Source organism: Rhinatrema bivittatum, chromosome 4 (genome assembly GCF_901001135.1).
Source record: "Rhinatrema bivittatum chromosome 4, aRhiBiv1.1, whole genome shotgun sequence".
NCBI classification, from domain to species: domain Eukaryota; kingdom Metazoa; phylum Chordata; class Amphibia; order Gymnophiona; family Rhinatrematidae; genus Rhinatrema; species Rhinatrema bivittatum.
In genome coordinates this window covers 122,358,333-122,377,113 of record NC_042618.1, presented here as the reverse complement: position 1 = coordinate 122,377,113, position 18,781 = coordinate 122,358,333, and the positions used below count along the sequence as shown (strand labels likewise).

The window sequence follows — 18,781 nt, the reverse complement described above, 5'->3', positions numbered from 1 at the left end:
AGTCAGGAGCCAGACACCGAGGCTCTTTCCAGAATTCTGCAATCCTGGGCTTAAATCCAGCCAGTAAGTGCGTTACTGCTACCCAGTGACTGGGCCTCTCCCCAGGGCAGTGAGCACTGCCTCCGCAGCATCCCCCAACCTCGTCCAGCCTGAGGGATCCCTGGGAATCAAAGTCAGGCGACCTGCGTGCTAGTACAGAGCAGAGTCACAGACTCAGCAGGTTGGTCTGAAATACTTTTTGTAATTGGTATGCAAGTATTAAGAAGGGAAATCAGATGACCCCGAGCGTATAAGGAAACGATAATAAGTCGGAGCAAGTCATGTATGTGTTCCATACCACTGTAAGCATCCCTGGATGGAGAGTGAACCACATCAAGTTCCTTCCTAATGGTTTTTTTTTTTTTATTTTGATCATGTGTCTGATCAATGATTTTCAATAGGGTTATATTTTGTGAGCATTGGGAAAACTTCCAAGGTCAAAAGATTCTTTTCTCCCTCATTAACAGGCCGATTCAGTAAAGTCCGCGGGAGAGCGGATGAACGGCCGCTCTCCCGGCACGCGCACAGGCCACTCGCCTGTTTGCGCGATGCAGTATTTAAATTAGGTCCGGCGGTAGAAACGGGCAAAAGGAGGCGCTAGGGACACTAGCGCGTCCCTAGCGCCTCCTTTTGGCCCAGAGCGGCGGCTGTCAGCGGGTTTTACAGCCGACGCTCAATTTTGCCGGCGTCTGTTCTTGAGCCCGCTGACAGGTACGGGCTCGGAAACCGGATACTGACAAAATTGAGCGTCCAGTTTTCGACCCGATAGCCGCCGGCCGACTTCAAATTTTTTATTTTTTACTTTTTTTTTACCCTTCGGGACCTCAGACTTAATATCGCCATGATATTAAGTCGGAGGGTGCACAGAAAAGCAGTTTTTACTGCTTTTCTGTGCACTTTCCCGGTGCCGGAAGAAATTAGCGCCTACCTTTGGGTAGGCGCTAATTTCTGAAAGTAAAATGTGCGGCTTGGCTGCACATTTTACTTACTGAATCGCGCGGGCATACCTAATAGGGCCCTCAACATGCATTTGCATGTTGAGGGCGCTATTAGGTTTGGCGGGTTGGACGCGCGCTCTGATGGAGCGCACTGTACTGTATCGGCCTGTAAGAGCTTAAACCATGCAAAAGGGGTTCATCTCAATTTTGCGACTTTCTTTAGAAGCATCTTTGATTATGGTTTTCAGCTATAAGATTTCTCTTCCACATAAAGATACCAGACAATCATTAAAGTTAATTTTAAATTAAAAGTATTGTTTTTCACAAAGCTATATTGGTCCATTCTAACATTTTTCTCCTGTAACAGAATTAAGGTCAAAATGCAAAAAACCTTCAGCTCTCATAAAATGAGGGAGTACCTCAAGCAGTTAGTTGGATGGGAAAATCTGGGGGAAGAAGGGCAGTGTGCAAAATTAAAAGAAGATAGCAGGGCAATTCATGTTTTTTTTTTGTTAGAAAACTAAATAAAGGGAAGAGGAAAGAGAGGCCTTTATGGTTTGGTAAAGCAGCAGCTGAAAAGGCAAGGGAGAAAAGGTTAGCCTTCATAAACTAAAAGGAGGTCACAGGAAGAGGAAGACATGCAACTAACCAGGAATGCAAAACTTCATACGGAAGACAAAAATAGCAAATTCAGTAACAGAGGTACAATAATTTTTTTTTTTTTAGGTTATGTTAATGATAAAGGAAGTGCAGAAGTGGCATTGTGAGACTTAAAAAGGTGAAGGGGAGGAATATATGGAGGCAGATGAGGGAAAAAAAAGCTAAAATTGCTTAACAAATATTTCTGTTGGGTCTTCACTGTGGAAGGGCCTGGAGCAGGACCACATAAAATAAACACAAATATGATTGGAAGCGAGGTAAAACCTCAATCGATTTTCAGGATATTGTGTTCAGGAGGAGCTAACTAAACTTAAAAGTAGATAATGCGATGGGAGTCAAATGGGAAACATCTGAGGGTACAGAGGGAAACTCGGATGTCCTGGCAGTTCCACTGGTTGACCTTTTCAATGCTTCAGAGAGCCTGGAGTAGCCCCAGAGAACTGGAAAAGGGCAGATGCAGATCCTATTCATAAAACTAGAAGTAGGGAGAAGGCTGGGAACTACAGACCTGTTAGTCTGACCTCTGATGAGCAAACTAATGGAACTGCTGCTAAAACATAGGATAGTGCAATTTTTGGAAATCCAATGGATTGCAAGATCAAAGGCAGCAAGGTTTTACCAGAGGTAAATCTAGTCAGATGAACCTAATCAATTTCTTTGATTGTGTGACCAGGGAGTTGGATCAAGGGAGAGTGCTAGATGTAGTGTACTTGGATTTCAGTAAAGCCTTTGACACGGTTTCACACAGGAGGCTTATAAATAAATTGAGTGCCCTTGGTATGGAACCTAGAGTGACTGACTGGGAGGCCACAGGGCAGTGGTAAATGGAGTTTTCTCTGAGGAGGAGTGGGGGGGGGGGGGTGGTGGTACTAGAGTGTGCCTCAGAGATTGGTATTTGGACCAGTTCTCTTCAACATTTTTTGTGAGTAGCATAATGAAAGGATTGTCGGGAAAGGTTTGTCTTTTTGCCAGTGATACCAAAATCTGTAACAGGGTGGGCAGCCAAGAAGGAGTGGAAAACATAAGGAGGGATGTAGCAAAGCTTGAGGAATGGTTTAAGGTCTGGCCACAAAGATTTAATGCTAAATAGTGCAGATTAATGCATTTAGAATGCAAAACCTCAAGGGGAAGGTACAGTATTGGAGGGGAAATTCTTCTAAGCACAAAAGAAGAGCAGGGTCTGGGGGTGATTGCATATGATCTTAGGGTGGCCAAACAGGTGTATAAAGCGTTAATAAAAGCCAGAAAGATGCTTGGCTGCATAAGGAAAGGAATGGTCAGCAGAAAAAGGGAGGTGATATTACTCCTGTATAGGTCCATGGTGAGATCTCATTTGGAATACTGTGTACAATTCTAGAAGACCACACCTTCAAAAGGATATAGACGGTCCAGAGGGTGGCGACTAAAATAGTCAGTGGCCTTCATTCTAAAGCATATGGGGATAGACAAATCTAAACATGTATACCCTGGAGGAAAGGCGAGAGAGGGGATATCAGAGACATTCAAATATCTCAAAGGTTTCTATGCACAGCAGGTGAGCCTCTTTCAACAGAAAGGAGACTCTGGAACAAGGGGTCATGCGATGAGGTTGAAAGGAGGTAGATTCAGGAGTAATCTTAGGAAATGTTTCTTTACAAAGAGGATGGTGGATGCATAGAACAGCCTCCCAGTAGAGGTGGATGAGACAAAAACAGTATCTAAATTCAAGAAAGCATGGGATAAATACAGAGGATCTCAAAGAAGGTGATGGGAATTATGTTAAATTAATTGGATGGATGGGCAAACTGGATTGGCCATATTTTATGTTTCTATATGTATTGCCACTAAACAAATAATTCCTTCAAAATCTGTACAAAAAGTATTGCACAGCTTTAGAGGTCATAATGGTTATGAAGGAAACTGGACTCTGTAGGTCACGATGCTTATTAGACCAACAAGAGAATTATCCAGAACTGTAGTACATGAGCTTACAGACCTCTTGAGGCACCTGAAAACAGGATATACATGGCCTCTAAAAGTTCAGGCGCATCATCTTTGAATTATTCTTTGGTTAGTCTCCGTGTAATTAATAAAGATATACACCAAGCGGAACCTCGACCTCGGGATCATTTTGCAGCTTGAGAAAAAAAAAAGACACTTGGGAGAAATATTCAGCCACCGAGTGGCCTGGCTAGTGAGCCAGATAGCTGGGTATATTCAGTGGTGGCTCGTTATCTTGAAGGTAGCCGGATGTGTTTATCTGGATAATTTTACAAGAGGTCAGCAGCACGACCAGCTAACTCTGCTTCTCCCTGAATCACCTCCCACCTCCTCCCCAGAATGCCCCTGAGTTATCGGGCTAGAATTTATCCAGCAAGTCTTTAAATATGCTAGTTTAGCCATTTAGATGGATAATTTTTCCATCTAAATATCTTTTGAGGATGGACCTCACTGCAACTTCAGATGTTGCCCTTTTCTAGAACATTTGTCAACTTAACATTGGAGATACAGAATTAAAAAAAAAAAAAAAAAAATTACATATTTTAGTTACTTCCTAGAGATTTGTCACCAATCATGTTTCCATTTCTTTTTTCCTAATCCTTTCTCCATCCAGGTGCAGAGGATGTAATCACATTTTCTGTGAGCTGAACTTTTACATTAATCTTGGGAGTCTCTCCATAGCTCCCACTGGCTACTGGTGAAACTGAGGTGGGGGGTGAAAAGGAGGGTGTTATAGTCTTAAAGGTCTTTGCACAGTTTCATGTCTAAGGAAAGAGCATCTACTTTCTAGGTGCCTGAACAACTGAGTAGACTGCCACTGACACAGGGCCTTTCAAATAACTGCTTATTTAGCGACAAAGGTTTGGGTCAATAGCTTTTCATGGCCTAAGTAAATTGAGTTGATGATTTCAACTCAGGTGCATAGGTGTAGAGATCCTTAACTGGCAGTCTGATGAGAAGATAACAGTCAGGCTCACACATGCACCAGCTTAGTATCCCTTCTCCCATGCCACTGAAATCAGATTTAATAGAAAAAAAGAAAGACAAACCAAAAAAACCCAAAACCTGGTATAGAGATGGCACGCTGAATCATTATGGATAGAAGACTAAATGCCAAGCCCTTCACATTCCTAAATGATGCAGTACTGCATGTGAAAGAATAAGTTATTTATTGCATTATAGCCCTGGGAATTCTGCTATCCATTTTATCAAGCTCTTTCTTCATGACCAATCCTTATTGGTATTTGTGGTCACCTCATCTGTTTGATAACAAAATCAAGAGACAACACCCACTAAAATGGGGACAAAAGAACAATAACTAGGAATGCCTCTTTAAAAAAAATGAAAAAACCCACAAGCATTTTGAACTATGACAATTTAAAACATTCATACAAAGAAAAAAAATGTATACAATTCAGTTAGCAGTTAAAATTATAACAATCCCTTCTGTTCCAATTTATGCTCTATTTTAGAGATATTAGAAAGCTTAAGCTCATGAAAGTGCCTTCTTCTGTTGGTCACATCTACAAACTGGGTCACTGACGTGCTAATCCTCATCAGAACCTGGGCTGGAATCACAATAAAGGGTAAAGCTAGGGCAGAATGGAGACAATACCGCAGACGTTGGGGGTTCAGGGCCTGGCCTGAGAACCCGACACCAGGGTATCGTAGAAAAGTTACCGCAGATGTTGTGTGGCAGCCCAAGAAGCTGCCTCCACATGGTGTTGTGCATGGGGTCCCGCCAAAGAGGCTGCAGCCCAGAGCTACCTTATCATGCTATTAGATGGCTGAGAGGGAGGGAGCTGGGAGAGGACAATGCCTGGAAAGAGAGAAAGAGGAGACTAACAGTAGTGATGTGACTGCACTGGGCTTCCAAGAAGGCATGGGTGTAACCTGCAATGGAGTCACCATGGGAAGGCTGGATGTTTTGGACGATAGCTTTGCTAGGTTTGGTAGCTGCATGGATTATTAGAAAGCGTGGCAATAAGACATGGGGGACCAGGGCACTGTTCCCTCTAATTTTTGTGGGCTGTGTACAAATCTTTGAAACACCAGTCTGTTTTCTTGCGTGGGCTCTTTTTCTAGGCGCGCTTGGTTCACGACCCGTGTGTGCATTCACACAGCTTATAGGGAACAATGGCCCTGGGAGCTGAATTTCATTTTGGTCTGATAAGAATCAGAGAGGAAAAGGATTAGACTTAAAATGGCCCTAGTCAATCCAGTAACGAGCGGTAGGAAGAGCTGCGATAGTGCCCGGCGCACCCGCGGTTGCCGCACGCACAGTCCAGCTCACCTACCGCTCGATCCTGTATGTAAATAGCTTGCAAATGCAAGCTGCGTCTAAGAAGCGTCCGTGAAGCGTTAGGCCCGCGCAACCCATTTTACTGTATAGAGCGCTATACAGCTCCTATATAGTAACCTGGGTGCGCGGGCCTAACGCTTCACGGACATGCTGGTATCTGTCATTTCAAATGTCAGGTACCAGGAAGTAGACAGTTCTCCGATGCTCGGGATTGCCAGTCCTCTCTCCCCTCCTCCCGAGGCAAGCAACGAAAGCGGAAAAAATTAAAAAAAAAAAAAGCGAAAAAAAAAAAAAGTAGCAAGAGAGAGGGGAGAGAGGACGGGCAATCCTACGCTCGGGATTGCCAGTCCCCTCTCCCCTCCTCCCGAAGCAAGGCGTGAAAAGCAGCCTTGCTCCGGGAGGAGGGGGGAGAGGACTGGCAGTGTAAAGCGACGAAGCGACTTACTTTTTTTGCAGCCCCCCTCCGGAGACGGACATCGGCGAGGACGACCGCGGCTCCCCCTCCCCTGCCTGCAGCTGCCCGCGAAGAACTTAGTTTGGCGTCACGGCATGTGACGTAGAAAGCGGGTTAGGAGCGGGGTAACCGCGGCCGCACTTTACTGGATTGACCTGAGTGTAAGTGGCAGAGGCCAGTACTTTCCACAGAACCCGGGCATGGAGCTGCAGGGGTAGGAAAGAGGGCTGAATGCTTGAGGTGCAGAACATGGGGGAGTTAGGGTCTGGTGATGAGATGAATATGGGCGCTCCTGTGCTTCATCTATACAAACTGGGGAAAAAAAAATAAAAACTGCAACCGGACAGACTGGAGGGCTAGTCTGGCCTTTTTCTACCATTGTTTACTATGTTACAAACAGGCCGATACAATACAGTACGCTCCGACGGAGCGCACTGTTAACCGGCATTTGGACGCGCTAGCTTTACCCCTTATTCAGTAAGAGGTAATAGCGCGACCAAAACGCGCGTCCAACCCCCTCCCCCCCCCCCCGAACCTAATAGCGCCCACAACGTGCAAATGCATGTTGATGGCCCTATTAGGTATTCCCGTGCGATCTAGAAAGCAAAATGTGCAGCCAAGCCGCACATTTTACTTTCAGAAATTAGCGCCTACCCAAAAGGTAGGCGCTAATTTCTCTGGGCACTGGGAAAGTGCACAGAAAAGCCCGAAAGACTTTCTGATGGTACCCATCTAAACATTTTTCACGCCTAGGAAAAGAAGCCACTAGATGTCACTGCAGGACACCCGAGATTCCCTTTCCCCAGGGGATGTAGATGCTACCTCTGCAGCATCCTCGGCCCCAGCCGGCTCAGAGAGCAGAGTCTGGGAATCAAACCCAAGTTTGCCACATAGCTCCTCCGGAGCCTTCCAGTTTGGTTGTTTGCAAAAGCTTGCTCCAAGCAGCACCAGTGCCCACTGCATAGCCCTCCAACTGATGAGACGGCAATAGCGAGAAGCTTGCTCCCACGACACCCATCCTACAACAGCAAGAACAAGCAGCTGTTTGACTGGAGCTCCATTCCTGCTATGGGGCGGCTTCTGAGGCCGTCATGGCTCTTCAGCACCTGAAACCGGCAGAAGTCCGAGCAGGAAAGATTGCTGCAAGCAAAGGTGGAATGGGAAGTGCTAGGGCACATCCTCCACTCCGAAGCTGCTGGTCTCAGTTAGGCTTCCTGAGCTGTGGTGCGCCTACCTACTGGGAAACGTAACAGAATGCTTGCTTCTCGATCAGTTTTCACAAGAGACAAGCCTTTACTGCTGGAAGGAAAGCTGTAGAACTAGGGGTCATGACATGAAAGCTCCAGACGGGTCGATTCAGGAATGTTAGCAAATATTTTTTTCTATGAAAAGGGTGGTAGATGCCTGGAAAGTACGTTCAGAGGAGTTGGTGAAAACAAAAATGGTCATGGAATTTAAAAAAAAATGTGTTGGGGGTGGGGGATGAATATAGATCCCCTGGTAGTAAGAGGATGGAAATAAAGTTCCTACAGGTTACCCCCTTAAAGCACTGGGTAACCTTTGGGAACTTTGCTGCTCCATGCAGGTTACCCCTGTAGTTAGAACCCTAAATGCCTTGCTGGACAGACTGGATGAGCTATTTTGCTCTCTATCTGCCATCATTTACTACATTCCTATGCCTAATATAGTAGGAAAGCTTACAGGAGTATGGAAAGGTGGTGGAGCTTGTACTGAGCAGCCTGTGCACTTTAGGTCATGTCCGAAAAAGGAGGCCTATGCCAACCAACCCTTCCACCCCAAAGCCTAAGGACTGAGAAAAAAAAACAAAAACAGTACTAGCACTGCAGCTATGACAGGTTCTCTGTAACTATACATGGTACATGCTGCTTTTAGAGCAAAAACAGTTTCTGATAGAGATGTGAATCGGAACCAGAATCGGTTCGGATTTCAGTTCCGATTCACATCTCTATAGATGTGAATCGGAACCAGAATCGGTTCGGATTTCAGTTCCGATTCACATCTCTATAGATGTGAATCGGAACCAGAATCGGTTCGGATTTCAGTTCCGATTCACATCTCTATAGATGTGAATCGGAACCAGAATCGGTTCGGATTTCAGTTCCGATTCACATCTCTATAGATGTGAATCGGAACCAGAATCGGTTCGGATTTCAGTTCCGATTCACATCTCTAGTTTCTGATTCTAGTCCTGGCCGGGACACACTTCTTCCCTGGGCTTCATAAAACTAGAACAGGATCCCCTGGTTACATGGCTCATTTAGGCTGGGAGTGCTACAACAGTGATGGTCTGAAGCTCCAGTAGGGTAGAGGAAAAGGAAGGGGTTAAAGAGGGCGTGAATGGTATAGCTGTAGAAGTACCTCATATGCTGCAGGAGCATCCAGAAAGGTTTTTGGGGGACAAAGAGTAATGCAGATGGTGACAAGAGAAACTTCTAAGTCCTGGACTAGTTTTGAAAACAGTGAAAGCCGTCTTTGTCACATCCAGTGCTGGGGATGCCAGCTGGCCCAAGGCAGGCTTGCCCTGCCCTGTTTTTCAGCTCTTAAGCTCAACGTATTCCGACACACACTTGAAGTCTTGCCGCTACATAAAGAAAGACTTCAGAGCAGAACGTGTGGGGTCTTAATACTCAGAGAGAAGGACTGGCTGATCCAGACCATTACCAATCACCTGGGCCAGCTGGACTGCAGAAAGAAGTCACTCTGCTTAAAGAAACAGAAAAAGTAAAACAGAGTCAGAATGACACCTAGTAAAAACAAGACCAAAGGACCTTAAATAAATCTGCTTTGACTTCAAGAACTATTGTATTGAGAACTATAGCCCCCAAAATACCTTTATCTTTCATTCTATAGCAGTCCAGACAATTTACGCAGCCAGCTACCTACTGCTAAAATGTAAAGGATCTGAGCATTTGCAGATTGCTACAAACCATTTTAATGTCGCCATGTTAATTGAAATTGTATCATCCTGGGCCAGCCTCGTGGCTCTGTGGCACTGCTATGTATGCACTGCCTTGTGGTGGACCTGGGTTAATTGCCAGGTTGGGGCTTCAAGCTCCCCCAGTTTGGCAGAGGCAGTATTCCCGACCCTCGAGCGGAGGACGTCCTGTTGTGACGGTGCCACTTCCTGACCACATTTAGAGCTCGTGGTTGCAGGGTTCTGAATTGAGCCCTGGGGTTTGTGACCTCCTGTCACTGCAGAGATTGAGCTAAATGATTTAGAAGGGGGAATATAAGAAATCGAGGAATCTCCCCGGGCAGCTGCAAATGAAGGCTCATGGTACCGGATATCATGCATTGGCCACTGGGCTTTATGGACCCTTCATCCGACTTGGTATCGCACTTGAACCTTGTGGCTATGTCATTTTCAAAAATATGGCCTACGTTTTGAATTAGTTTTCATATCAGAAATTGAAGATTGCTTTACTGACTGTTTTCTCTGCTTATTTTACAGAGTTAAGTTTGTATACTAAATTTGTCAGGAGTAGCTGTGCACTACTGTATTTTTTTTGTTGTTGTTTTTTTAATTATAAAGCATTTCTTAGATCAGCCTATATACAGTATATACCATGAGTCCTCCAGACCTAAATGGGGCAACTGCTTTGTGAGCTCAAAGGCCTGGATTTCCTCCATCTCGCTTGTTTACCTGAGAGACAATCTAAAGCCTTCTCACTATATAAACTTACATTTCTCCACTCTGCTCCCAGTCCCTCCATGTTTACACCATATATAGTTTCACTCATCCACCCCCCAGCTTTCCTCCTGACGAAGAACTTCGGCTTATGGAAGATGTATTTCTATTTCTTATAAAATTTATCATTTTCCATACAAGCTGAAAAACTAAAGCCCCAACAAAGCATGAAGCCACCATCACATAAACAAATCTCTCTCCTTTTGCACCAAAACTATTCAATCTTGATTTTAACTAATCACTTAAAATAGCACTTTAGTAGAGTCCCAAACGTCTGACAGAAGAAAACATGGAATTTAGTGAACAAACGTATACCAGCTCAGAGATAAAAGGTGATTAACTAATAAGGTAAACTCCAAACTCAGCAAGACTGTAAAATACAGTTCTCTCCTTGTTCTACAGCCACTTTATAATCGTGGGGCATAACACCGTACATGGTGCATTTTAAAATGTTACATTTTAAGACGTTTTAAAAGCTAAAATGTGTATATAAAAAATCCCTAGCCTACTAACTAATGCTGGCCACATTTGGAAATCTCTCAGGCAAATAAAAAAAACCCTCAGCAACCCACTTTTATTGTCTTATGAATAGACTAAAAGGGAAACGTTTCTGTATTAGAATTCCAGATTGTGATCTAATACAGGATGCCTTTGCCTTAAAAAAAAAAATAGAAAATAAAAACTCCTCCTATCCTTTTCCCCCACCCCCTTTTACGTTAAAGAAAAAAAAAAAAAAAGGGATGAATGTTACCATTTTTGGACATGAGAGTTCTGTAAATGCCCAACCCTAACCAATACTATTCAAAGGGCCGGAAACCGAATATCCCTTCTGAACAGCTGGAATGAACGAAAGGAGTGTGCAGGAGAGGGTAACAAGTAAAAAAAACTCGGAGCTCCTGACTTTTTTTTGCTAATTGGGCTTTTCTAGGTAATAACGCTACTGTGAGCGCCTTTTCCCCCTTTAGTACGCTCCATCGCAGCTGAAATGTAGATATTTACAGCCAGGGAGATCCAGCAACACTTATCAAATCAATTACCATTAAGTTCCGGTTTGTGTGGCGAGCTTTTTGGTTTGTTTTTTTTTTTGCTTTTATTCTTGCTTTAAAAATAATTCTCTGTCCCTAGGCTACACATTTTTCACAGGCATTTAGAATTGCACAATTATAAACCTAGCACCGATGATATACTGTGCAGTGATCTGCTGGGTATACCTGGGTACGCTCAACAGGGAAACACCCAGATCATGCTTCTATGTCATCTTAACTCTGAGAAAGTTTTCAGGGCCCATTAGTGCACAGAAGAAACGGTGCATATTTTTAACTGCTTTTTTTTTTTTTTAAGTTTGCTGTGTTAAAAGCCAAGATCGGTGGGGATTCTCCCCCACCCCGAGTAGATTGTATGGCTCGGTATTAAATGGCTCTGCTGCAGATCGTATTTGCTGGGCTCCTGGAGCAACCAGGCAAACATCTGTTGCTTCTACCCACTGAAAGCGAGCGCAGGGGCAGCTGCGGATGAAAGGAAAGAGTACAACAGCTCGGCTTCTTTCCCCGATCACATATCGTGCGTGCATATATACACACACACAAGCACAGAGCGTGTCGCTAGCCTACCATTACGACTTCAAAAACTTAAAATTTCCTTATTAGTAGGTATGAACAACAACAGACAGGCACTCTACCTCCATCGCTAGCATACCACGAACGCCGTGCGTTTGATTTAAAACCAGCCGGAGGAAGGTGAGTGTTTAGTTTCATTAGGAGCAGATCTAAAAATAAAGCACCAGGTACCATATAGATCACAATCATAATGAGTAACTACACCAGAGTCGAAGAAAATCCCACCATATGGGAAAGAATTTAGAAAAATTAAGCATGGAATTAGTGCAGGGAACACGTTTTCTGAGTCCTGCCTGCTTCCAGATGTTACAAACGATTAAAAGGGTGTACATATTTTTTTTTAAAGTGATTTGGTGCTAGATATACTAAAATTATTTTAACCCCATTGTACCTCAATGGGGAAAAAAAGCTTAGTATGGCAAGCGCTGAATTTGCTGAGCTTCTGATCTGAAAAGCAATAACCGCAGCCGTTCTACAGGCGCATATTTCTCATACCTCCCTTCTCCCCCCAGTTAACATGAAAACTACCTTCTTTCGTTTGTAACAATAAATCACAGAACAATTAGAAATAGATAGCAGCTGGGTAAGTCAATCCCCATCACCCCCCCCCCCCTTTACTAAATTTCTGTAACCCAATACCTCTTTGATGGATCTCCCAGAGCCGTCTTATCTCACTGCTGTTCCTATGCTTAAAATGATTTTCCTCCCATTCTATTACCTTTCTCTGCTGTTTCTCCCAAGCTGGATCCAAAAGCAGGTCCCTGTCCCAGTCGTCTTCAGGCTGCATATAGTCAATGGTTTGCTGGGAATCATAATGATCCATGATTTGTGTTCTTTTAAAATGTTTTCCTACTCCTGGTCCCTCGGTGTGATGTGCTAATACCCTGTTCCGCCAGTGTGAAGCAGTGGGCTCCCGAGCTGAACAGAGATATAATGTAGCGAAGCGGAGACAGCACCCTGTGCGAGATCTCAACCTAATCGCGGCAAAGGGGGTGGGGGGAAGGAGTGAGGGTGGTGCCTACTCATCTATCCAATCTGATGGACGGCTTGCAGCCGGAACGCCTTCATTTGAAAGTTATCCTTTCTACGATTGGAGCCTGATGGTGTCAGTCACATCTCTCGCGCTAGGTTGTCGGGTTGCGGCCCCGCCTCTCTTCCCCACGTGATAGTCGGGAGTCGGTGTTTTTTTTTTTTTGGCAGGAGCACGCGAATTTCAGTCGGAGCTTGAGGGGGTTCATACGGTAGCTGTAAGAGCTTTAGTGCTGCTACCGGGCGGTCTCACTTGTTATGAGAGGCTTATAGTTTCTCTTAAAATACTAGTATTGTACAAATGAATACTTGTGCTTGGACACTGGCGTATTATGTTTTCATCAGCGACATCTAGATAATCGTTGAAGTAATTGTTCACGTTACTCTCTAAATTTACAAAATAAAGAACGTAAGGAGGACGCTCCCAGCCTTAAGGCTATTGAGTTTAAAGCGGCATTACTAGCTTGTGCCTGCTTCTTAATGCTGTTTTTTTTCCCTTTGATGTTATGTTTATAGAGTTCATATATTTCCTAATATATGTGGAAGGTTTCATAGTTTATATATAAAATATCTATAGACATAGATATTTTACAAAATTAACTGAGTGCTGTTTTACACAATACTTCTTCCTCTTATTTTCAAATCTTCTTGTGAGATTGCGCGTGCTGTATTCGTGCTTTATTTGATCAGTGGAAGATTGTATTCTGCTAAAAGTTGCTTTCTCTTCCTCGAGAGTCAAGAAGAGGAGGCGAAAGCTCTGAGCCTCTGCCAGCATCCCTGGGATTAAATAGAAACTTGCTGGTTCTCTTGCCTGGGAACTGGGGGCGATGACTCTGCTTAGAACATGTACTGGTAATATTTATTTATTTAACAGTTTTATATACCGAAGTTCTGGTAACAAAGTTACTAATCATAGATGGAATACAAATTACTATATTTAAAGAAATAAAGGGGCAGCCCCATTAAGATCTTTTTCTGCTGCAGCACCATTTTTTGTTAAGGATTTTTAATTCCTATATGCCATTCTAGTACCTTCTCTTACCTTTTGAGTTTTCCCTGTATTAATTTTCAGGGCAGGAGCTCTCTCAGGGTTCCACAGCTGAGGCAGGAGGCCCAGCTGTCCAGGAAGTCCTGCAGGCTGGGTCAACCTTCACCGGTAAAAGGTAAGGAGTTGGGGGGTGTAATAGGAATTAGCATTAAACGTTCCTTTCCTAAACACTGCTTTCACAAGCACCTCATAAAATCCCAAACAATAGAGAGATCTCATGCTGCTAACACCCAGAAATAAGTAGTGGCTTCCCCAAATTTTGCTCTAAAAAGGTTTGAATGAGTTCCTGGAGAAGTCAATAATATTACCTGGTTAATAACAGTTTATGGACTTCTCCTCCAGGAACTTGTTCAAAACTTTTCAAACCAGTTCTGATAACTAATTACCTTTACCACATCTCCAGTAATGAATTCCAGAGCTTGACTGTGTGTTGAATCAGAATTTTCTCTGATTTTGTTCTAAATGTGCTGCTTATAACTTCATGGAGTGTACTCCTAGTATAGTGTTTCCCAACTGCCTTCAAACCTGATCCCGTAAGCCATGGAAGGGTCACCACTCCTTGATGCTCAAATCTAGGCCAATACATGGATTCTGATTTTAGCACCTTGCAGCAACAAGAGAACTAGCACATATGTAGTCACGTATGCCTCTTCTTCCCAGCTGCAGCATGAGCTTGGAATTGTGGGGATTAATAGGTGGCATTCAGGACATAGCTGGGCTCTGCTTTGTGCAGTACATACAGCACCTCCTCATCCCTTTCCTTTGAGTCCTTCCAGCCTCTCTTATCCTCCAAGCTGAGAGATGGAGTACTGGATGTGAGTAACTCTGAGTGTTGGGAGTAGCAACAGTGAAGAAGGTCTAACGGCCATATGCGGCAGCCAGAGTAACTGAGCCAGCTGCCCTCACCACACCAACTTCACTTTTTCCCTGCACTTGTATATATCGGGAGCTGGTCCACTGTAACAGGTTTGTATGTTTCTGCCCCCTCTCTCCCTTTGTTTTAAAATTTGGAAGCGAGACTGGTGGAACTTTCAGTGCATCCCTAGCTCTTCCTTTGGCTATGAGTCCATTCCATGGAGTTTGATGTGTCAGATAACGTTTGTATTAAAAGTAGATGTGCCTTGGGCTTGAAAAGGTTGGGAAACACTGCCCTAGTCTTTGTATTTTTTTGAAAGAGTAAATTTTACTTATTCACACTTACTGATTCTGTTTCACTCGTGATTTTATACACCTCTGTCATATCCCTGGTCAGCCGTCTCTTCTCCAAGCTGAATAGCCTTAACCTCTTTAGCCTTTCCTCACAGGGGAGCTATTTTCCATACTCTTTATCATTTTGGTCACCTTTCTCTGTAACGTTTCTGGTTCAACTATATCTTTTACGAGATGGGGTGATCGGAATTGAACACAGTACTCTAGATGCAGTCTCACCATGGAATGATAGAGAGGTATTATGTCATTCTCCATTCCTTTCCTAAAAAACATGTTTGTTTTTTTGACTGCCCCCGCACACTGAACGAAAGATTTCAAAATATTGTCCATAATGACACCTGGATTCTTTTTCTGGGAGGTAATTCCTAATATGAAACCTAATATCGTGAATTGCAGTGTGGGTTACTTTTACCTATGTGCATCACTTTACACATGTCCACATTAAATTTCATTCATCTGTCATTTGGATGCCCAGTCTCACAAGGTTCTCCTGCAGTTTCTCTTAATTTGCTTGTGATTTAACAACTTGGAATAATTTTGCATCATCTGCAAATTTTCTCACCTCACTCATCATTCCCTTTTCCAGATAATTTATCAATATATTTAAAAGCACCGGTCCTAGTACAGATCCCTGAGGCACTCTACTGTTTACCTTTCTCCACTGAAAGAAATGATCCTTTAATCTTACTCTCTTATCTTTTATCCTGTTTGCAAACCATATTAGGATATTTCCTTCTATCCTGTGACTTTTCAGTTTTTTCAGGAATCTCTCATGGGGTACTTAGTCAAACATCTTCTGAAAATCCAAATACACTATATCCACCGGCTCACCATTATCCACATTAAATGACTTAAAAAAAAAAAAACAAAACCCCAAACTATAGCAGATTGGTGAGGCAAGACTTCCCTTGTGTAAATCCTTGCTAGCTGTGGTCCCATTAATGCAGCAAAAACAGGAACCAAACATTTTTGCTGCATTTATTGATGTGGGTTACCAAGTCAGCTCTGTTTAAGTCTGCAACTGATGTGGTCCCATTAAACCATGTCTTTCTATATGTTCTGTGATTTTATTCATTAGAATAATTTCTATGGGTTTTTTTTTCCAGCACTGAAGTCAGATTCACTGGTCTATAGTTTCCTGAATCACCCCTGGAGCTATTTTAAAAATTGTTTCATTGGTCATCCTCCACGCTTCAGGGACAATAGACAATTTTAATGATAGGTTACAAATTACTAGTAATAGATCTACAATTTCATTTTTAAGTTCTTTCTGAAGTCTGGTATGTAAACCATCTGGTCTAGGTGATTGGCTACTCTTTAGTTTGTCAGTCTGCCCTATTACATCTTCCAGATTCACTGTGATGTTTGTTTTTCTAAAACATCACCATTAAACACAGCCCCAACATCCTTCAGTAAACACCAAAGCAAATAATTTATTTATTCTTTCTGCTATGGCCTTGTCTTTCCTGAGTGCCCCTTTTACCCCCTTGATCATCTAACAGACTTGTAAGGGTGCTTTGAAGCCAGACTAGTTTGGTGGTGGTGAAGAAAGATAACTACAGCAATGAGAGTGCACTACTCAGGCTGTACGAATGGCCAAGGCTGCTGAAATGTTAAAACATATGTTAAAGGTTGACATTGTTTTGTTTCTGCCTTCTGGGCTCAAGTTACAAGAAATCACATAAGTTACAAGAATTCAATCTTATGGGGCGGATTTTAAAAGGGCCGCGTGCGTAAATCCTTCCGGATTTACGCGCGCAGGGCCCTCGCGCGCTGGCGCGCCTATTTTGTATAGGCCGCCGGCGCGCGTAAAAGCCCCGGGATGCGCGTAAGTCCCAGGGCTTTCGAAAAGGGGTGGGAGGGGGCGTGCCCCGGCGTTTTGGGGGTGGGCCCGGGGGCGTGGCGCCGGCCCCCGGACCACGCCCCCGGGACCGGAGGACGGAGCGGGGCTGCCGGCGACGCGCGCAAAGGTAAGGGGGGAGTTTAGATAGGGCCGGGGGGTGGGTTAGGGAGGGGAAGGTGGGGGGAGGGCGAAGAAAAGTTCCCTCCGAGGCCGCTCCGAAATCGGAGCAGCCTCGGAGGTAACATGCAGCTCGCGCTGGGCTCGGCGCGCGCAGGTTGCACAAATGTGCACCCCCTTGCGCGCGCCGACCCCGGATTTATATAGAAACATAGAAACATAGAAATGACGGCAGAAGAAGACCAAATGGCCCATCCAGTCTGCCCAGCAAGCTTCACACATTTTTTTTTCTCTCATACTTATCTGCTTCTCTTAGCTCTTGGTTCTATTTCCCTTCCACCCCCACCTTTAATGTAGAGAGCAGTGATGGAGCTGCATCCAAGTGAAATATCTAGCTTGATTAGTTAGGGGTAGTAGCCGCCGCAATAAGCAAGCTACACCCATGCTTATTTGTTTTACCCAGACTATGTTATACAGCCCTTATTGGTTGTTTTTCTTCTCCCATGCTGTTGAAGCAGAGAGCCATGCTGGATATGCATCGAAAGTGAAGTATCAGGCACATTTGGTTTGGGGTAGTAACCGCCGTAACAAGCCAGCTACTCCCCGCTTTGTGAGTGCGAACCCTCATTTCTTCTCCCCTGCCGTTGAAGCAGAGAACTATGCTGAATATTCATTGTATATGTATATGCATTTTATAAGATACGCGCGGCTACGTGCATATCTTATAAAATCCAGCGTACTTTTGTTCGCGCTCGCGTAGTTTTTAAAAATCTGCCCCTATTAGCATATATGAGAAATTTATAATGCCAACCAATTGAGGAAATGTTATGTTAAATAAGTAGCTAACTCATTGATGTGCAAATTAGAGGTGGTGACCTATTTAACCTATTGTGTCACTAATGTTCTTTGTCTGCTCCTGACTTGTCTTTGCTGGTAATTGTGCACTCTTCCTGGGATATCTACATAAATTATTTTTCTCTCTTGTTAGTTTGTTGGTATTAAGTGTTTCTTTCAGCCCACAACAGTCCAACAGATTCCCTACAAGGTTTCCTGCTTCCGATATATTTTTAAAAGTTTTTATTATGAATTTTTACCTCTAAGACCATCTTTTTTTTTTCAGATTCGCTTTTTGCTTGCCTTCTCTATTTTACATCTAACTTGCCAATGCTTATGCTTTTTTCTATATTTAGACAACTTTTTCCAATTTTTGAAAGAACTTCTTTTGGCTATAATAGTCTTTCACCTCACTTTTTAACCATGCTGGCAGTTGTTTGGCCTGCCTTCCATCTTTTTAAATGTGGCATAAATCTGGGCTGGGCTTCCAAGATTGTTTAACATTACCATGTCTTTACCTTTGTATCTGCAGTTTTTAGTTTTTTCTAGCTATTTTCCTTATTTTATTAGTCTCCCTTTTGAAAGTTAAATGCTAGAGCAGTAGATTTAATGTCCTCCCTCCAGTCATTAAGTCAGATTTGATCATGTTATGCTTACTGTTGCGGAGTGGCCTCACTACCACTAACTCTTGCCCCAAATTCTGCATTCCACTAAGAATTAGGTATAAAATGACTCACTGTCTCGGTTCCTGTACCAGCTGCTTCATGAAGCAGTCTTTTCTTCCATCTAGAACAGTGGTTCTCAACCCTGTCCTGGGGACCCCCCCAGCCAGTCGGGTTTTCATGATATCCACAATGAATATGCATGAGAGAAAATTTGCATACACTGCCTCCATAGCATGCAAATTTCTCTCATGCATATTCATTGTGGATATCATGAAAACCCGACTGGCTGGGGGGGGTCCCTAGGACAGGGTTGAGAACCACTGATCTAGAACTTTACC

The 18,781-nt window shown here is 43.6% G+C and overlaps 1 protein-coding gene across 1 annotated transcript in view; it reads right to left on the bottom strand.

Annotated features, from left to right (window-relative positions):
• Positions 1–12,659, bottom strand: part of ACTN1 (actinin alpha 1) — a 246,119-nt gene extending 233,460 nt beyond the window's left edge. Inside the window, 1 exon segment of the mRNA XM_029598807.1 lies at positions 12,417–12,659. Within this exon segment, the coding sequence (XP_029454667.1) occupies positions 12,417–12,521 (105 nt within the window). The 5' untranslated portion in view covers positions 12,522–12,659.
• Positions 12,660–18,781: the final 6,122 nt, after the last annotated feature.